Genomic DNA, 20,447 nt, shown 5'->3' with positions numbered 1-20,447 from the left:
AGCAGTGCGACAAAAACAACGACACAGAGTTATACATAAACAAACATAGTCGATAACACAATAGAAAAGAAAAATAGAAAATCTATGTACAGTGTGTGCAAATGTAGAAGAGTAGGGAGGTAGGCCATAGAGGCGAAATAATTACAATTTAGCATTAATACTGGAGTGATAGATGTGCAAGTGCATCCATCACGCAGCCTCTTGGGTGATGGATGCCCAAAGTTATACCTCTTGGCAGAGAGAGTGGCAACAGGCAATTGATGGGAGGGATATCACACACACACACACACACACACACACACACACACACACACACACACACACACACACACACACACACACACACACACACACACACACACACACACACACACACACACACACACACACACACACACACACACACACACACACACACACACACACACTCCAGGCCTCTGGTCTCTAATAGGTATTCCCTGCAGGTCTCCCCTTCAATTAACTGTCTGTGATGGAGACAGCCTCGTTAATTACAGTGTGATGAAGACACAACCATTATGAAACCAGGTTGGCGCCAGAAGAGAAGGCTGCTGTTTTACGGGTTCCCAACCAATTGTGCTATTGTGTGTTTTTTTTTGCATTATTTGTAACTTATTTTGTACATCATGTTTCTGCCACCATCTCCTATGACGAAAAGAGCTTCTGGATATCAGGACAGCGATTACTCACCTCGTACTGGACAAAAAAAAAAGATTTAACGAGTCAGATGCGAAGGATTTACTTCAGAAACGCGACAAGGCCCAAATTCACATGAATTAGAGACAGAGATATCGGGGACGTAGGTCGGGGTGCCTTGTAAGGATCTGAAGGCAAGTGAGTAATCCCCCTCTACCATCAGTCCTATTAGCCAACGTGCAATCATTGGACAACAAAATGTATGAGGTCCGATCAAGACTATTCTACCAAAGGGACATTAAAAACTGTAATATCTTATGTTTCACCGAGTCATGGTTGAATGACGACATGAATAACATAAAGCTGGCTGGGTTTTCGGTCCATTGGCAGGATAGAACAGCTTTTGGTGGACGATATCTAAGGAAGTCTCAACATTTTGCTTGCCTGATGTAGAGTATCTCATGATAAGCTGTAGACCACACTATCTATGTAGTGTAACGATTCTCCTCTTCTTCTGACGAGAAGTAAGAGAGGTCGGAGCAATGTGCAGCGTGGTAAGTGTCAATTTAAGTTTATTCAACTGAACACTAAAGAATAAAAAATAACAAAGTGAATGAACAAACGAAAACTGAAACAGTCCTGAAATGTAAAACAAATATTACAACAGGAAACAATCACCCACAACTCAAAAGTGAAACCAGGCTTCCTAAGTATGGTTCTCAATCAGAGGCAACTGTCATTCGTTGTCCCTGATTGGGGGCCCCTCAGGGGTGCGTGCTCAGTACAACTCCAACACCATCATTAAGTTTGACTTGTGGTGTGTGGCTTTGTTCACTGTACATCTGTGAATTCCTTTAAAAGAGACAAATAACTTTAACTTCAGCTTGAAACCAAAAGTACTCCCTATTCACTCTGTCTCTCTCTTACACACATAATGGTTCTATGACTCGTTACAGCATAGCTGTTAGTGTGGCTGGGTAGAGGTATGTAGTGTGTGTGTACTGGGAGGTTTTAATATGTCAGGATACTGTTTAATACGTGCAGGTGGTGTTTTGGTACAGTACAGCCATCGGCCTACAGCACTTTATTACAGACACCCTCCAATGCACATTGCTTTGTGTCTCTCCATGCTAGAGTGACTGTGGATTAGAACACACACTTTCGCTCTCTCCCTCTCTCTTACACAAGCACGCAGGCAGGAACGCATGTGCGCACACATACACACACATGAACACACAAACACACACACCTACACACGCGCTCAGGAAAAGTGCTTTCCATCTCAATGGCCTCGGGCCAGAGCTGCCCAAGTGAATGTCAGTGTATTTCACTCCCCGATCTCCCAGGACTAAGACTTTGTGTGTGTGTGTGCGCAGCATAGTTGATAGGGGAGCGTGTGAGAGGGTTGTACAGGGCTGCTGCTATAGCCCCGTACAAAATGTACTCACAGCACTGTCCCATAGACCTGCAAGCTATGCTCCACCCACCGTATAACAGACGCCGCACTACCCGCCTATGCACAGCCATGCCAGACCATGCTCTCACCCACCTAGTCACTAGAACACACTCCCTGGACAGAAACTTCCTAAAACTGCTGTCCGTTAATGGAATAAACTTCCAGAGCACGTTATCGTTGACATCACAGTCGTCTTCAGGCCATCAAATGCCGAGTGTATAGACACCTCCTGACCACACCACCATCCTGAAACACGAACCCACTGACCACTTCCCCCTGACGGCTGAGCTGCAGTGAACCATATGATAGGGCGAATGGATTTGACTTCATATTTGATTTGGCTATTGTTCACAATTCCAACCAATAATTAAAGCAAATTAAAATAAAGAGCTGGAGGGAAAGAGGGAGTGTGAATTTCTTTGCTACCTTTAGCAATCATGACTGGACATGGCTCAGTCATGTAAATGGTACTGTGTAAAACATTATCACGCAAAAGAGAGGAAAGAGAGATAAAGTGTGTGTCTATCTCACCTTCTTCTTGGACTTGAAGACATTACAGCGGAAGACGTTATTCTGTCCATCTCTGGCGATGTAGCTGAAGATCTTCAGGTCCTGGGAGTCATGAGATACATAGAAGATCCTACAGGACAGAAACAGAGGAACTAGATAAACAACCAAAAGTTACCCTAGTGCAGAACCCTAACTTAAAATATGTTTGTGTTACTCAACCTCTCACGTAAATTTCCCATTTACATCAATGAAAGACAGTGAGTAATCACAAACTAGCTATCACAGTTTTTACAGAATAACTAGAGTACCAAACAAGTGTAATGTAATTGTGTTGAATTGAGACCAGAGGCTACTTACATTGAGACATTTACACTACATATACAAAAGTATGTGGACACCCTTTCCAATTAGTGGAACCCTGATATTTCATCCACACCTGTTGCTGAGCACACAGCCATGCAATCTCCATAGACAAATATTGGCAGTAGAATGGCCTTACTGAAGAGCTCAGTGATTTTCAATGTGGCATCGTCATTGGATGCCACCTTTCCAACAAGTCAGTTAATCAAATTTCTGCCCTGCTAGAGCTGTACCGGTCAACTGTAAGTGCTGTTATTGTGAGGTGGAAATGTCTAGGAGAAACAACGGCTCAGCCGCAAAGTGGTAGGCCACACAAGATCACAGAACAGGACCGTTGAAGCGCATAGCACGTAAAAATGGTCTGTCCTCGGTGACAACACTCACTACCTCTGAAGTGGTGAATCACGCTTCACCATCTGGCAGTCCGACGGACAAATCTGGGGTTGGCGGATGCCAGGTGTACGCTACCTGCCGCAATGTATTGTGCGAACTGTAAAGTTTGGTGGAGGAGGAATAATGGTCTGAGAATGTATTCATGGTTCGGTCTAGGCCCCTTAGTTCCAGTGAAGGGAAATCTTAACACTACAGCATACAATGACATTCTAGACGATTCTATGTGTCCAACATTGTGGCAACAGTTTGGGGAAGGCCCTTTCCTGTTTCAGCATGACAATGCCCTCATGCATAAAGCATACAGAAATGGTTTGTTGAGATCAGTCTGGAAAAACTTCACTGACCTGCACAGAGCCCTGATCTCAACCTCATCGAACACCGTTGGGATGAATTGGAATGCCGACTGCGAGCCAGGCTTATCGCCCAACATCAGTTCCTGGCCTCACTAATGATATTGTGGCTGAATTGAAGAAAGTTCCAACATCTAGTGGAAAGCTTTCCCAGAAGAGTGGAGGCTGTTATAGCAGCAATGGGAGGACCAACTTCATATTAATGCCTATGATTTGTGAATGAGATATTCAACGAGATATTCAACTCTTGTAGTCATATACTGTATCTGTCTGATTCAACAACGACAGCCCAGTCAGACAGTCCCGTTCTCTGCTTTTTTCCCCTAATTGCTCTTTAAATGATAAACGTCAATGAGCCCGAGGTAGAAAACATCACACACACATTATCACATACACGAACACACAAACACCCCTTCTAGACAAATCAGAGGACAGCTCCCGCTGTGAGAGAAACTAAACACAACCTTTCAGAACTGTGTATGTCATGCCAGGGGCCTTGCTAATATCCCCTAACTTCTTGGTGGCTCCAGTTTGTTATTTCACTGCCTGCACTTCACTATGCCTCACCATGCAGACAGTGATGTAGGTCCTGGTGTGGTGATTAGCACAGAGAGTGCAACAAAGACCAGGACAGCCAAAGCTATCCGGGATGACTCACACCAACAAACACAAACACACACACACACAGGCTTGGGCGGTATACCGTATACCGAGGTATTTGGAAAAAGCCATGGGATGTTTTTTTATTATTGTCAATACCGTTGAAACTGTGTATATGTAAACGTGAATCATTGTCGCTACTTTACAAGTAAATACCTGCAATCAACTTGTGCAATACGTTAGGAGATAAAGCAGATCTCATTCTTCATTTCACCTGTTCCCATTATCTTTCATCATGAAGCTTTACCGGTAGTCCCCAATCACATGGTGTTTGATTACAAGCACACAACGAAGAAAGAACGGAACCTTGCGAGTCACTCATTGTTGTGCAGCACACCCTAGGTGATTTACTGTGGTTACAGTATGGAATTCACAACTACATTTCTGTTAGCTAGATATCTTATAACTATTAAGTTAACTGTCTAAAATGTGCTAAATGCTCTGCAGTTTTTGCATTTGGTTTGCTTGGTAACTTAATAGATTTCTGGCGGGTTAGCTTCTTGCAAAATCAAGCTTCTCTTGGTAACAGCAGAGAATCCCCTCCTGGATCAAGAGCCTTCCTGTCCAATTTATATATTGTGTGTGCAGCAAACTATGAGTAGTATTTTTTTGTTACTTGTATAACTTTATAAGCTGGGATGTTTGTTCTGCAAAACAAATTAGCACCCCTTGTGCTCAGTGCCGGTATCACTGAATATAATGGGATGGCACAGGGTCGATATGGTATGACAATCTGGATACACACACACACACACACACACACACACACACACACACACACACACACACACACACACACACACACACACACACACACACACACACACACACACACACACACACACACACCACTTTTAATAGCGGAGGAGGTTGATATGGTGATATAATGTCATAGTAATTTAGTGATGTGCTTTTGTTTACTCTCTGTTTATATCTGCTATGAAATATACTGCAGATAAACCAGCTGCTAAGAGGCTCTGCAGGCCACAGTACTCTCTCATCACACACACACACACACACACACACACACACACACACACACACACACACACACACACACACACACACACACACACACACACACACACACACACACACACACACACACACACACACACACACACACGCACACACACACACACTCTGAGAGATACAGTAACTTATGGTAACCAAATTGTATCAATATTTTCCCCTCTATCCTGCCAGATAGAGCTGTATGTGTGTTTGTGTTTGTGTGTGTCCAGACAGATTCGACTGTAATTAGCGCAGACAGCAGAGGAAAGATGGCAGCCATCATAGAGCATATCAGCATCATGATCTCTTTGCATTCATTACAGGATATGACTATAACCACAGACAGACAACACTGTGAGTGTCACAATATCTTACAGACAGGATATTACAACTTGTTTTAACCTGTTCTTATCCTCTGGAAAAGCATAAAATCAAATCATAAAAGATTCAAGTGAACTTTTACTACATAGTTGGTTACAATATCTAAAGTGTAGAAGAACATCATGAAAGATGGATGTGAACTAAAGTTAAACATGGTTGTTTTGGTCTCTTTTAGTCCCCTGTCAAGATAACATGTGAATGTAAATACGTTTCACATCTGGTGATGGTGTCCGAGTCAGCCCACAGACTCCATACGCTGGCAGTGGAGCATAAACTACTGTAGTGCTCTTACTTTAAAACACCTAAGAATATCTGTTTTTAAACTTATGCTCTTAGTACAGAATGGCTATAAATATCTGCTTGTTTTCGTTTGTCTGCGTAGGATTTGTGCTATGAATATCTGCTCTTAAGGCCTGCTTTGTTTTGATCACTCTGACCTGTACAGAATATATTTTGTTTATACACGCACGCACGCACGCACGCACGCACGCACGCACGCACGCACGCACACACACACACACACACACACACACACACACACACACACCTCCCTCCATCCCGTGCACAGTCATGGAATATTATAGAGGCTTAGAAAAGTAAAGCCTGCTAAGTGACCCCTGTTGACAGATGGACACGACAGGAGTGAGGGAGAGAGCGAGTGTGTCGTACAGTACTGCTCTCACACCACTCCATCTCCGTGTCAAACACAAACAAAACCAGAGATAAAAATACCCTGCAAGAACACATCTCTATCATCATCTATCATCCTCCTCTGTTTGCTGTCCTTCACTCTGAAGAGGCGGAGCCAGCGGTGGTGTGTGTGTGTGTGTGTGTGTGTGTGTGTGTGTGTGTACAATACAGCCCCCCATGCCTAATTGACTAGCAGCTTGTGTTGAGGTTTATACTGTATCCCGTCAGAGCTGGAATGAGCTGATAGTGACTCAATACACTTCATGGGGATAACAATTACAATGTGGGTGTGTGTGTGGAAGGTTATATTGAGCAGAATAACAGCTCAATGATGGCGCTCAACAGAGAAATCCATCCTATTCCATTAAGCAACAACAAAGACAAACCTCCCACTGCACTAATTCATCCTCTGGGAGGCAAACACATGCTCACACAATATGGAGATGTTAGTAGAGTAATGTCATGTCATAGAGAGGACTGCTTGTAGGAGACATAACACTGCATAGCCCAGGGTTGGTCAGTTTTAGGCTTTTGGTCCAGCAAATCAAAGCCCCTTCTCCCCATAGTCCTTATTATATTCTATTACATAGCTATTCTCAGATGTCTCAATTCTCTCCTCACATTGACTGATATCAGATGAAGGTTACATGGGCTATGGAGATCGCATAAAGCGCAACAACTTACGGTAAATTGTGTGTGTGTTTTCTGTGTGTGTTGGTGTATGTGTATGTGTATGTGTATGTGCTTGCCTAGTTAAATAAAGGTTCAATATTTTTATTTTTGTATAAATAAATACAAAATGTGTGGAGCTCCCTTTTTCTCCTGCAACTTAACCACATGATTTCTGTCTGTCTGTCTGTCTGTCTGTCTGTCTGTCTGTCTGTCTGTCTGTCTGTCTGTCTGTCTGTCTGTCTGTCTGTCTGTCTGTCTGTCTGTCTGCCTGCCTGCCTGCCTGCCTGCCTGCCTGCCTGCCTGCCTGCCTGCCTGCCTGCCTGCCTGCCTGCCTGCCTGTCTAAAAAAAGCCAGATAAGAAGTAAGAAGATCAGATAAAGAGGAAAGGCCTTGTGTGGCACACATTAGATCCCCAAGCTTCTAGTCCCAAACCAGCTTCTGTAGATGAGACTGGCTTGCTCACTGTAGTATGTGATCAGAGCTTTGAGAGTGACTCCAAGGTCATCCATGGAGCTCTGCTTATATGAGAGAGAGAGAGAGAGAGAGAGAGAGAGAGAGAGAGAGAGAGAGAGAGAGAGAGAGAGAGAGAGAGAGAGAGAGAGAGAGAGAGAGAGAGAGAGAGAGAGAGAGAGAGAGAGAGAGAGAGAGAGAGAGAGAGAGAGAGAGAGAGAGAGAGAGAGAGAGAGAGAGAGAGAGGATTGGCGCGGGCACTAGAAAAGTCTGCAGCACCCGGCCTCACCCTACTAGAATCCGAAGTCAAATGTCTACTGTTTGCTGATGATCTGGTGCTTCTGTCACCAACCAAGGAGGGTCTACAGCAGCACCTAGATCTTCTGCACAGATTCTGTTAGACCTGGGCCCTGACAGTAAATCTCAGTAAGACCAAAATAATGGTGTTCCAAAAAAGGTCCAGTCGCCAGGACCACAACTATAAATTAAATCTAGACACTGTTGCCCTAGAGCACACAAAAAACTATACATACCTCGGCCTAAACATCAGCGCCACAGGTAACTTCCACAAAGCTGTGAACGATCTGAGAGACAAGGCAAGAAGGGCATTCTATGCCATCAAAAGGAACATCAATTTCAACATACCAATTAGGATCTGGCATAGCCTTGCTATTGAGAAAGGCCGCCGTAGGCAGACATGGCTCTCAAGAGAAGACAAGCTATGTGCTCACTGCCCACAAAATGAGGTGGAAACTGAGCTGCACTTCCTAACCTCCTGCCCAATGTTTGACCATATTAGAGACACATATTTGTGACCTGTTGCCACAAGAAAAGGGCAACCGGTATAGAACAAACACCATGGTAAATACAACCCATTTTTATGCTTATTTATTTTACCTTGTGTACTTTAACTATTTGTACATTGTTACAACACTGTGTTTACTGTTAATTTTTATTGTTTATTTCACTTTTGTATATTATCTACCACACTTGCTATGTTAGAGAGAGAGAGAGAGAGAGAGAGAGAGAGAGAGAGAGAGAGAGAGAGAGAGAGAGAGAGAGAGAGAGAGAGAGAGAGAGAGAGAGAGAGAGAGAGAGAGAGAGAGAGAGAGAGAGAGAGAGAGAGAGAGAGAGAGAGAGAGAGAGAGAGAGAAAATAAATAAACATGGTACTCAACAACTTGTTGTTGCAGAGGCACTGACAAAGTTGATATATGTTCTGGGGCTATTCCATTCTGTGTAACAGAGATACCATAAATTATGTTAGGTAAGTAAAACTGGGATGTTAAGGTTCATGGACTCGTGGCATTTTTAGAGCTTATCAGTTTCAGGGATTTTCACATATGACCACAGCCATATTTCACAGCTCTCTGTATGTGCTCCAAATGACACTTAAAATAAGATTTTCTCAAAAACCTTTGGTTCTTGTCCCATACGATAATCTATTATGATACTAGAATATATGTCTGCCAATAGCTACCACTGACTGACGGTGTTACTTGAGTACACTGTTAACACCCTCCATTATTGGCTTACACCATCTGTGGTCCCTGGGAGGTGAGAGTCTGGGTGCTTTACCCTGTCAGTGAAGATACAGTACTGTACTGTAGGCCTCTGAGCTGTGATAAAGAGAGAGAGTGTATATAAATGAAGCAGACAGTTTGTTTGTCCAAGCAAGATTACACGGTGAGATTATCTTGATTAAATAATCATGGTGGCATTAAGATCACTGGAGCATCCTGTACACACACACATACACACATCCATCTCATTTCAGGAAACGCCTCTGTGAAAAGTGTCAGTATGTTTACCTTTCATCTCTGGACGCTTATAATGTATAAGCGCGAACACAGTTGGCATCGTAAGTATTCAACCCCCTTGGATTTCTTCGCATTTTATTGTGTTACAAAGCATTTAATTGTAATCTTTGGCAACCATCTACACAAAATACTCTGTAATGTCACAGTGGAAAACATTTAGACATTTCTTACAAATGTATGAAAAACGGAAAATGAAAAAAAGTTTTCACCCCCCTTGAGTCAATACAAGTAATACATTCAATAAATAAAAACGTTGGTAGTGATTACAGCTGTGAGACTTCTGTTAGTCTCTAAGATCCTTGCACATCTGGATTGTGCAATATTTGCCCAATATTCTTTAAAAATTATTCAACCTCTCAAGGTGTTGGGGGTCATGGCTAGCCAAGCAGATTTAAGTCCAAACTGTAACTTGGCCACTCAGGAACATTCATTGTCTTCTTGGTAAGCAACTGAGATAGCCACCAAGCATTCTTGAAAATAAGGAGGCAGTTACTCATTGATGTGTTGTGTTAGATTTGCCCCAAACATAAGGTTTTGCATTTAGGCAGTTTCCTTCCTGTCCTGCAGCTCAGTTCAGAAGGACAACTGTATATTTGTTGTGTCTGTGTGGTTTAATACATAATCCACAGCATAATTATTAACTTGACCAGGCATAAAGAGATATTCAATGTCTGATTTGTTATTGTTAGCCATCTACCAATCACTGCCCTTCTTTTATGAGCTCCCTGGAGGTCTCAGAACCCCTGAATGAGACATGAGTCTCCCCCTTTTACATGCTCAGGTAACCTACTTTTTGAAGTGATTTGTTTGACAATAAGATGAAAACATCCATGACTGGTTGTGTTCTTGCCAAATTGAAAGGCAATAAAAAACATTTTACCGTTAAATTAAATGTCTTAGGCCCATGTCTTAGGCCCATAAAAACATTCTTGCGCACAGTGAGTCCATGTAACTTATTGTGTGATTTGTTAAGCCAAATTTTAGTCCTGATCAAATTTAGGTTTGTCTAAACAAAGGGGGTGAATACTTATGCAACGACTATATTTTAGTTCTTTAATTTGTATTCATTTGTAAACATTTGTAAAATTTGATTGTAACTTTGACATTATGAAGTATTTTGTGTAGATCACTGACAAAAAGATCACAATTAAATCAATTTCAATCTCACTTTGAAACGCACCAAAATGTGAAAAAAATCCAAGCGGGGTGAATACTTATGATACCCACTGTTCGTGGAATGTTCACTTCTTTTGAAACATGCGTAGCGCTGAAATATGTACTTTTGCTGTAAACAACTTACTGTATCTGATTACTCGTCACACGCTGGTTCCGGTATGTCACTGCAATAGACTAGGGTTAGTGAGAAAGTGTGGAACAATAATCAAAGCTTGATCAAAGGTATTTATCTACACTGCCCCACCCACCCCTTTAATTCTGTTATCAGGGTGTGGTAACCCCACAAATACAATAACAAAACCACATGTGTGTGTGTGTGTGTGTGTGTGTGCGTGTTTCTGTCTGTAGCTCTGTGGAAAGCCATGTTAGCAGGCTTCTGGCAATGCACTCTGTGAATTAAACTGTTCCAGCTCCTTCACTTTCTCTCTGCTAATCTGAAAGTAATTACTCTATTAGGAAAATATAAAAAGAAACACACACACACACACACACACACACACACACACACACACACACACACACACACACACACACACACACACACACACACACACACACACACACACACACACACACACACACACACACACACACACATACACATCTACAGAGAGAGAGAGAGAGACAAAGAAAGAGAGAAAGGAAGAGAGTGAATCTATGAAGACAAAGAGAGCCATAAAATAAAATAATGATACCAGCAGACATATTTGACAAATGCTTTTAAAATGTTTTGAAGAGAGGAAAATGAAGTCCAGGAGCCCAGTATCAAATATAAACCTGTGTGTCAGAGGACTGACAGATGATGATGGCTATTTCCTGGAAGGCATAGTGAGTTCTAGAAATATACTGTATATCCTGCCCCTGTTGACGATGTGTACAAATTGTGCATGTCTCTCTCTGAGTACATGCATTTGTCCATGCCCATGAGTGTGTGTGTGTGTGTGTGTGTGTGTGTGTGTGTGTGTGTGTGTGTGTGTGTGTGTGTGTGTGTGTGTGTGTGTGTGTGTGTGTGTGTGTGTGTGTGTGTGTGTGCGTGCGTGCGTGCGTGCGTGCGTGCGTGCGTGCGTGCGTGCGTGCGTGCGTGCGTGTGTGTGTGTGTGTGTGTGTGAGAGAGTTGTTTGTGAATGTGTGCGTGTGATGTTTGCGGGTGAGTGTGTGTATACAGAAGTGCCTTCCCTGCATGTGATGTAAAACAAACAGTCAATCAGTCTGCAGAGTTCCTCTAGTCTTCATCAGTGTGTTGATTCACCAGACTGCTCACAGACATCGGCTGCATACGCAGAACACCCTGCTGTTGCTGTTTGTCCCGGATGCAGGGAACGCTACCAACCAATCACAAACACTCTGTTACTTTCCTTCTGCTATAGAGTGTTTGTAAGTGCATGCCTGAGCCTCCACACTTCCAAGGGCAGCCTCTCAGAGAGAAAGTGTGTGTAGCATTCTATAGGGTAGTGGTCAGTACCTCTGGCCCATGTCCAGCCATATCATAGATAGATGCCTAAAGATGCCAAATAGCAGAGTAGCTGGTCAGCAGAGCTGAGGTTGCTATATCACTAATCATCTTTTTAACTTTGTATGCTTGCTGTGTGACCGACCTTTTGTCAGTGTAATTGCTGAGGAGGAATTGGCAGATATCTCCATGCTGAGAGGTACATGAGGCATGCACGCACACACGAGCCAGAACTTGAGCCCCCCACTCTGTGCTTCTGACGCACACACACGCACGCACGAAAGCACGCACACACACACACACGCACGCACGCACCCACCCACACACACACACACACACACACACACACACACACACACACACACACACACACACACACACACACACACACACACACACACACACACACACACACACACACACACACACACACACACACACACACACACCTACTACTTAACAACAGGAGAACAAACAATTTATACATTCTAAAACAGCTTGCAGCTTCAATCTTCCTGACAGAATAACAAATTCAAGCGTGAAGTACCCCCACTCTGCTCTCCTCTGTAGCCCTGAGGCAGGCTGTGCTAGCTGCTAGCAAATACATATCCGATGTAGAGTCCTGCATTGGGCCGGATATCGGTGGTTCCCTGCAGTTGGCCTGCAAAACAATCTGCTTTAGTTTTGAATGAAAACATTATTTCAACCCGTGGGTCGACTTACGGTTCAGAACACTTATATTGTGGGTCAAAAATCTTTTAAATCAAAATAATTGTATATATTTTTTACAAACCCAGGTGCTTGTTGTGTTGCATAGGCTTTCATTAGTTACAGTTTTTTTGGATTGCTTACACACTAAAATTAAGTAGTACACTATTAGCAAAACCTTACACTCAAGAAGCAAAACATCAGCCCATATTTGCACAACTATAAGCACATTGTCAACCTCACACTTGTTGCAAAACTCTACACACAGTGATTTGCAAAACACTGAACACACTTAACATACATTACACACAAACATCTATCATGAAGTCACGTCCTTGCAATACCAAAGCACTGACTGTCAAATTACCACACTGTCCAACCAATTGGTTCAACACAGTCATAAGGTGTGCAAACACTCGTTTACTTAATTGTAGACACGCCAATCAGGTGTATAAGCACTATAAAAATCAGCAGGTGAGTTCATCGGTCTTCAAGTACAATGGAAAGAGTCAGAGAAAGAGTAAGACGAGGAGGAGGACGAGGATGAGGAGGAGAACGAGGAGGACGAGGAGAACGAGGAGAACGAGAAGGACAAGGAGAACGAGGAGAACGAGGAGGACGAGGAGAACGAGGAGGACGAGAAGGAGAACGAGGAGGACAAGGAGGAGGAGGAAGGGGAGGAGAACGAGGAGGATGAGGAGGAAGGGGAGGAAGAGGAAGACAAGAAGGTGCTCAAAGAGGACTGAATCTGACAAATGAGATCCGCGCAACACTGGTTGACCACGTTGTCAACCACGGCCTGATGCTGAGGGAGGCTGGACTGCGAGTACAGCCAAATCTAAGCCGATGTACAGGGGCAAGTGTGATGAGAACATTTAGACTGGAAAATAGGTATTGTAAAAATATCATCATATCAAAAACATCTGAACGGTTTCAGTAACTGTGTAACTCTGTGTTGTCTGTTCACACTGCTATGCTTTATCTTGGCCAGGTCGCAGTTGCAAATGAGAACTTGTTCTCAACTAGCCTACCTGGTTAAATAAAGGTGAAATAAAATAAAAAATAAAACTGCTTACAGTACTGTATTCTATGCACTATCAGCACTTCTGTTACCTTTTCCTGTGAAATTACTGTACTATTGTATACTGTTTTTTTTTCTACATAGGATTGAGGGTCAGGGACGACAAGGGGGAAGGCCTCCTATGTTCACAGAACAGCAAGAGAGGGAGATAGTAAACATGGTTTTGGCCAACAATGCTATAACACTCAAGCAGCTCCAAGCTAACATTGTCAATAACCACGCCATTTTCAACGATATCCATCAGGTCTCAACATCAACACTGGCACGCGTCCTTTAAAAAAAAAACGTATTCAAATGAAGCAAATTTATCGAGTGCCTTTCGAGCGCAATTGCGAAAGGGTGAAACAACTGCGGCATGATTATGCAGAGGTTTGTATTCACTTTAGCAGTGTGATCTTGCATACTGTCTCATAATCTTTTACTGTACTGTAATATGTGTACTAGATCTACACTGAACTACACATTTTCCTGACACTGTTTTTCAGAGAGTTTTACGAATGGATGGAGAGGAGATCCAGCACGAGTTCATTTATGTAGATGAGGCTGGGTTCAACCTGACGAGTACACGAAGGAGGGGAAGAAACATAATTGGCCACAGGGCTATAGTCAATGTCCCAGGGCAACGTGGGGGTAATATAACACTCTGTGCAGCCATTACACAGAATGGTGTCCTCCACCACCATGCCCATATGGGCCCTTACAACACAGCACTCATACTTACATTCTTGGACCAATTGCACAACATAACAGCAGCAAATCATATGCAATACATTGTTGTCTGGGACAATGTGTCTTTCCACCGCTCTGCTCTGGTTCAGAACTGGTTTCAGCAACATCCACATTTCACCGTTCTATATCTTCCACCATACTCTCCATTCCTCAACCCTATAGATTAGTTTTTCCCGGCATGGTGGTGGAAGGTATATGATCTCCGTCTCCAGGCTGAGGTACCCCTCATCCAAGCCACGGAGGAGGCCTGTGACCAGATGGAGGTAGCAGCGATGCAAGGATGGATTTGTCATTCAAGAAGTTCCTTTCCAAGGTGTCTTGCTAATGACAACATTGCCTGCGATGTTGATGAAATTCTCTGGCCAGATCCAGCTAGGCGAAGAGACCATGTCTAGTTATTTTTTAAATATATTTTTTGAACTTACAATACGTAAAGTGACGTTTGGTTACAGTATTATGAATCTCCATGTCAAAATTTTGGGCGTGTTGAGAAATAAATGAGTTTCTTCAGTCTGCAACATTGGTATTGTGTAGTGTTTGGTGAATTTACATTATATTTGTACTTTGTTGATAGTAGCCTACTCTAATCATAGTAGAAGAAGTAGAAGTGCTAAAAGTGTTTTAGGTTCATCACAGCAGAGTGTAACTCGTGCAAACAGAGTTTAGTAATGTGAAACATGTGTGCTTCATATGGTAACAAAGTGTGGTTTTTAAAAAGAAGTGTATAGTTTTTACAAGACTGTTTAATTTTGTAAAGGTGTGGTTGTGCTAATTGTGTGTAGGGTTTTGAAGACACGGGCCCTGTTTTGAAAATCGTGCTTAAGCAATCAAAAAAAAAAAAACTGTAAGAAGGCTAATTAGAAGGTCTTTTTTTCAGAACGATATTTCGCATCTCATTATGAAAGTATCATTCAAAATGTGTCGCATGGTTTCATTTTATCCAAATATTGAATAGACATGCAGACAAATTCATTGATGCTGGGAGGGGAATAATAACCTACTAGGCCTACTCTGGGACCATAAAAACAATTCAATAAATTGATGTTATTTGTTCAGCTCTCTGAACAATTCTATGCGAGTGGATTGGGTTATGGATATAAATCTGTCCTGATATCAGTATCGGGTGGGGCTCGGAAATGATGACACCGGCATGGGGAGGGTGTTGGCTCCAAAAACCCGACTGAGACGGCCGTTGCAAAATGTCGATTTTTGTGGTCAATTAACCATTTCTTTGTGGATTGTGATGTGTACTTGGGGTTATTTTCCTGCTGGAATATCCACTTGCAGTCAAGTTTCAGCTTCCTGGCATGGGCAACCAGGTTTTCTGGCTGAAATGTCCTGGCACTGGCCGTTGATCTTAACAAAGAACAGTTGGGGCGGCAGGTAGCCTAGTGGTTAGAGAAGTGGGCCAGTAACCGAAAGGTTGTTGGGTTAAATCCTGACAAGGTAAAAATCTTTCGTTCTGCCCCTGAACAAGGCGGTTAACCCACTGTTCCCCTGGGCGCAGTGGATGTCGATTAAGGCAGCCCCCTGCACCTCTCTGATTCAGAGGGGTTGGGTTAAATGCAGAACTGACTAGGTGTCCCCTTTCCCTTAATCAGTGGAAGCAAAATAGCCCCTTAAAATCAAAGATCCACCACCACAGTAGGTCTGTTTGTTTTTCTTTCACAATACGCATATTTCTTTCGAGCGAAAACCCACCACTGGTGTGCATAGTCAAAGAGCTCTATTTTCATAGATACTGTAAATCAGGGGGTTATAACTAGATAGTTTGTCTGTTGTCCTCTCCTGTCATAGCCCTGTGTCACGACAGCGCCACCAGTAGTATTCTAATCACTGATTTACTGGAATACAACTGTTCCTACAACTGTTCCTCGCTGGCTTTGGCATGCACCCTCAATTGGTTTTACAGACTGTGTGTGTGTATACTTCAGACACTGCACTGTATTTCTCAAAATTCTCATCAGATCTGTCTGAGCCTCCAAATCCCTGCACGCTGTGTGTGTGTGTGTGTGTGTATTTGTTCAGGGGCCTGAAACTGCTGCCTGGCAACCTTGACCTCAGCAGAACTTGAGCCCCCACTCTGCAGTTATGACTGACTGACTGACTGACTGACTGACTGACTGACTGACTGACACGCACGCACGCACGCACGCACGCACGCACGCACGCACGCACGCACACACACACACACACACACACACACACACACACACACACACACACACACACAGTAGGTACGGACTGGTCCATTTCCTCAGAGGTAATCCTGTGATTTGGACTAATACCACAACCTCTCATTATCCCAGTGTTGAAAGACACACACACCCACACCCCGCTGCCAAGAGGATTGCTGGCTTCCGCAACACACAGAGGAACTTCCAACAAGGTCACTAAGAACTACTTACAACAGTCTCCTTCACAAAGTCTTTGAGTCACAGGGGTAGCAAAACCTCTCCTAGTTAGTTTGGGTGTGGAGGCTTTTGTTCTACCCCTGATCTGTACTAAATCAGAGATTACTACACTGTAGATATTTATCCATTTGACATTAGACCAGTGGTGGAAAAAGTACCCAAATGTCATACTTCAGTAAAAGTAAAGATAACTTTAAAAGAAAATGACTCAAGTAATAGTGAAAGTCACCCAGTAAAATACTACTTAAGAAAAAGTCTAAACTTTTTTTGTTTTAAATATACTTAAGTATCAAAAGTAAAAGTAAAAGTACAAATAATTTCAGATTCCTTATATTAAGCAACCCAGACGGCACGATTTTCTTGTTTTTTCCCCCATTTACGGATAGGCAGGGGCCCACTTCAACAGTCAGACATAATTGACAAACAAAGCATTTGTGTTTAGTGAGTCTGCCAGATCAGAGGCAATAGGGAGGACCAGGGATGTTCTGTTGATAAGTGCATGAATTAGACAATTTTCCTATCCTGCTAAGCATTCAAAACGTAACGAGTACTTTTGGGTGTTTTACATTCTTTTCTTTAAGAAGGTAATGGAGCAAAAGTAAACGTTGTCAAAAATATAAATAGTAAAGTAAAGTACAGATACCCCAAAACACTACTTAAGTAGTACTTTAAAGTATTTTTTACTTAAGTACTTTACACCACTGCATTAGACAAAGGACAATGTGATTTTATTGTAGGTGTGGATGGCTCCTTTCATTTCATGTGTCTGTTTCAAATACAGTGTATGACAGACGGCGGCTCAGGACAGACGGGAGACTCTGGCGGCTCAGGACAGACGGGAGACTCTGGCGGCTCAGGACAGACGGGCGGCTCTGGCAGCTCTGGACAGGTAGGAGCACCTGTAGGGAGAAGACGGAGAGACCGCCTGGTGCGGGGGGCTGCCACCGGAGGGCTGGTGCGTGTAGGTTGCACCGGATAGACCGGAACGTGAAGGCGCACTGGACCTCTTGATCACCGAGCCTGCCCAACCATACCTGGTTGGATGCTCCCCGCAGCCAGGCCAGTGAGGCGAGGTGGAATAGCCCGCACTGGGCTTTGCTGGCAAACCGGGGACACCATGCGTAAGGCTGGTGCCAAGTACGCCGGCCCGAGGAGACGCACTGGACACCAGATGCGCAGAGCCGGCTTCATGGCACCTGGCTCGATGCCCACTCTAGCCAGGCCGATACGGGGAGCTGGGATGTAGCGCACCGGGCTAAGCACACGTACTGGGGATACCGTGCGCTCCACCGCATAACACGGTGCCTGACCAGTACGACGCCCTCTCTCTCCATGGTAAGCACGGGGAGTTGGTGCAGGTCTCCTACCTGACTTCGCCACACTCCCTGTGTTTCCCCCCAATACATTTTTGGGGCTGCCTCTCGGGCTTCCTTGCCAGCCATGTTCGCTTGAAGCGCTGGCTCCCATTACCTGCTGCCTCCGCTCTCCTGGCTGCCTAAACCTGTTCCCATGGGAGGCAATCCCTTCCATCCAGGATCTCCACCCATTTGTAGCAACCCTTGCCGTCCAAAACGTCCTCCCATGTCCAGGAGTCCTGAGCTCGCTGCTGCCCGATACCACGCTGCTTGGTCCTTCTTTGGTGGGTGTTTCTGTAATGGATGCCGTCTGATAGAGAGGAGGACCAAGGTGCAGCGTGGTAAGTGTTCATGTCTTCTTAATAAACAAACACTCACACTGGAACAAAACAATAAACGATGTGAACAAAACGAAACAGTACCGTGTGGCCCAAACACTCACATGGAAACAAACACCCACAACCCAAAAGTGAAACCCAGGCTACCTAAGTATGATTCTCAATCAGGGACAACAATTGACAGCTGCCTCTGATTGAGAACCATACTAGGCCGAACTCAAAAACCAACATAGAAAAACAAACATAGACTGCCCACCCCAACTCACGCCCTGACCATACTAAAACACAGACAAAAACAAAGGAACTAAGGTCAGAACGTGACACTCCTTTGCCAGCGATTACAGCCTAAAATCTTCTTGGGCATGACGCTACAAGCTTGGCACACCTGTATTTGGGGAGTTTATCCTATTCTTCTCTGCAGATCTTCTCCAGCTCTGTCAGGTTGGATGGGGAGCGTCGCTTCACAGCTATTTTCAGGTCCCACCAGATATGTTTGATCAGGTTCTAGTCCGGGCTTTGGCTTGGCCACTCAAGGACATTCAGAGACTTGTCCTGAAGCCAGCGTTGTATTGGCTCTGTGTTTAGGGTCGTTGTCCTGTTGGAAGGTGAACCTTCGCCCCAGTCTAAGGTCCTGAGCACTCTGGAGCAGTTATTCATCAAGGATCTCTCTGTACTTTGCTCCGTTCATCTTTCCCTCGATCTTGACTAGCCTCCCAGTCCCTGCCACGGAAAAACATCCCCACAGCATGATGCTGCCACCACCATGCTTCACCGTAGGGGTGGTGCAAGGTTTCCTCCAGACGTCACGCTTGGCATTCAGACCAAAGAGTTCAATCTTGGTTACATCAGATCAGATAATCTTGTTTCTCATGGTCTGAGAGTCATTTTAGATGTCTTTTGGCAAACTCCAAGTGGGCTGTCATTTTTCTTTTACTGAGGAGTTGCTTCTGTCAGGCCACTCTACCATAAGGGCCTTTCTCCCATCTTCAAAGAGGAACTCTGGAGCTCTGTCAGAGTGACCATCGGGTTCTCCCCCGATTTCTCAGTTTGGTAGGGTAGACAGCTCTAGGAAGAATATTGGTGGTTCCAAATTTCAATTGAATAATGATGGAGGCCACTGTGTTCTTGGGGACCTTCAATGCTGCAGACATTTTTTGGTGTCTTTTCCCAGAACTGTGCCTCGACACAATCCTGTCTCGGAGCTCTACAGACAATTTCTTCGACCTCATGACTTAGGTTTTGGTTTGACATGCACTGTCAACAGTGGGACCTTATATAGACAGGACTGTGCCTTTCCAAATCATGTCCAATCAATTGAATTTACCACAAGTGGACACCCATCAAGTTGTAGAAAAATCTCAAGGATGATCAATGGAAATAGGATGAGCTCAATTTCGAGTCTGAATACTTATGCAAATGAGGTATTTCTGTTTTTACTTTGTAATTGTGGGGTATTGTGTGTAGATTGAAAAGTGTGCAAAGCTGTCATCAAGGTGGCTACTTTGAAGAATCTCAAATCTCAAATATATTTTGATTAGTTTAACACTTTTTTGCTTACTACATGATTCCATATGTGTTATTTCATAGTTTTGATGTGTTCGCTATTATTCTACAATGCAGAAAATAGTCAAAATAAAGAAAAACCCTGGAATTAGTTGATGTTATAAAACTTTTGACTGGAACTGTATGTGCGACATTTGTTTTGATTCAGAATGTACCATTATCATGCACCTGTATCGAAACAGGGGCAGGGGTAAAAAATACATGTCATTTTTTGACACCACACT

The 20,447-nt window shown here is 43.7% G+C and overlaps 1 protein-coding gene across 2 annotated transcripts in view; it reads right to left on the bottom strand.

Annotated features, from left to right (window-relative positions):
* Positions 1 to 20,447, bottom strand: part of LOC118359011 (carboxyl-terminal PDZ ligand of neuronal nitric oxide synthase protein-like) — a 233,019-nt gene that overhangs the window by 94,993 nt on the left and 117,579 nt on the right. For both annotated transcript variants that reach the window (XM_035737136.2, XM_035737137.2), the window contains exon 5: positions 2,642 to 2,750. In XM_035737136.2, coding sequence (XP_035593029.1) covers positions 2,642 to 2,750 — 109 coding nt within the window. The remainder of the gene's footprint in view (positions 1 to 2,641; positions 2,751 to 20,447) is intronic.

This window comes from Oncorhynchus keta, chromosome 26 (assembly GCF_023373465.1).
Source record: "Oncorhynchus keta strain PuntledgeMale-10-30-2019 chromosome 26, Oket_V2, whole genome shotgun sequence".
Taxonomy (NCBI): domain Eukaryota; kingdom Metazoa; phylum Chordata; class Actinopteri; order Salmoniformes; family Salmonidae; genus Oncorhynchus; species Oncorhynchus keta.
Note: the sequence above shows the minus strand (reverse complement) of the source record. Positions and strands in the feature narration are given on the sequence as shown.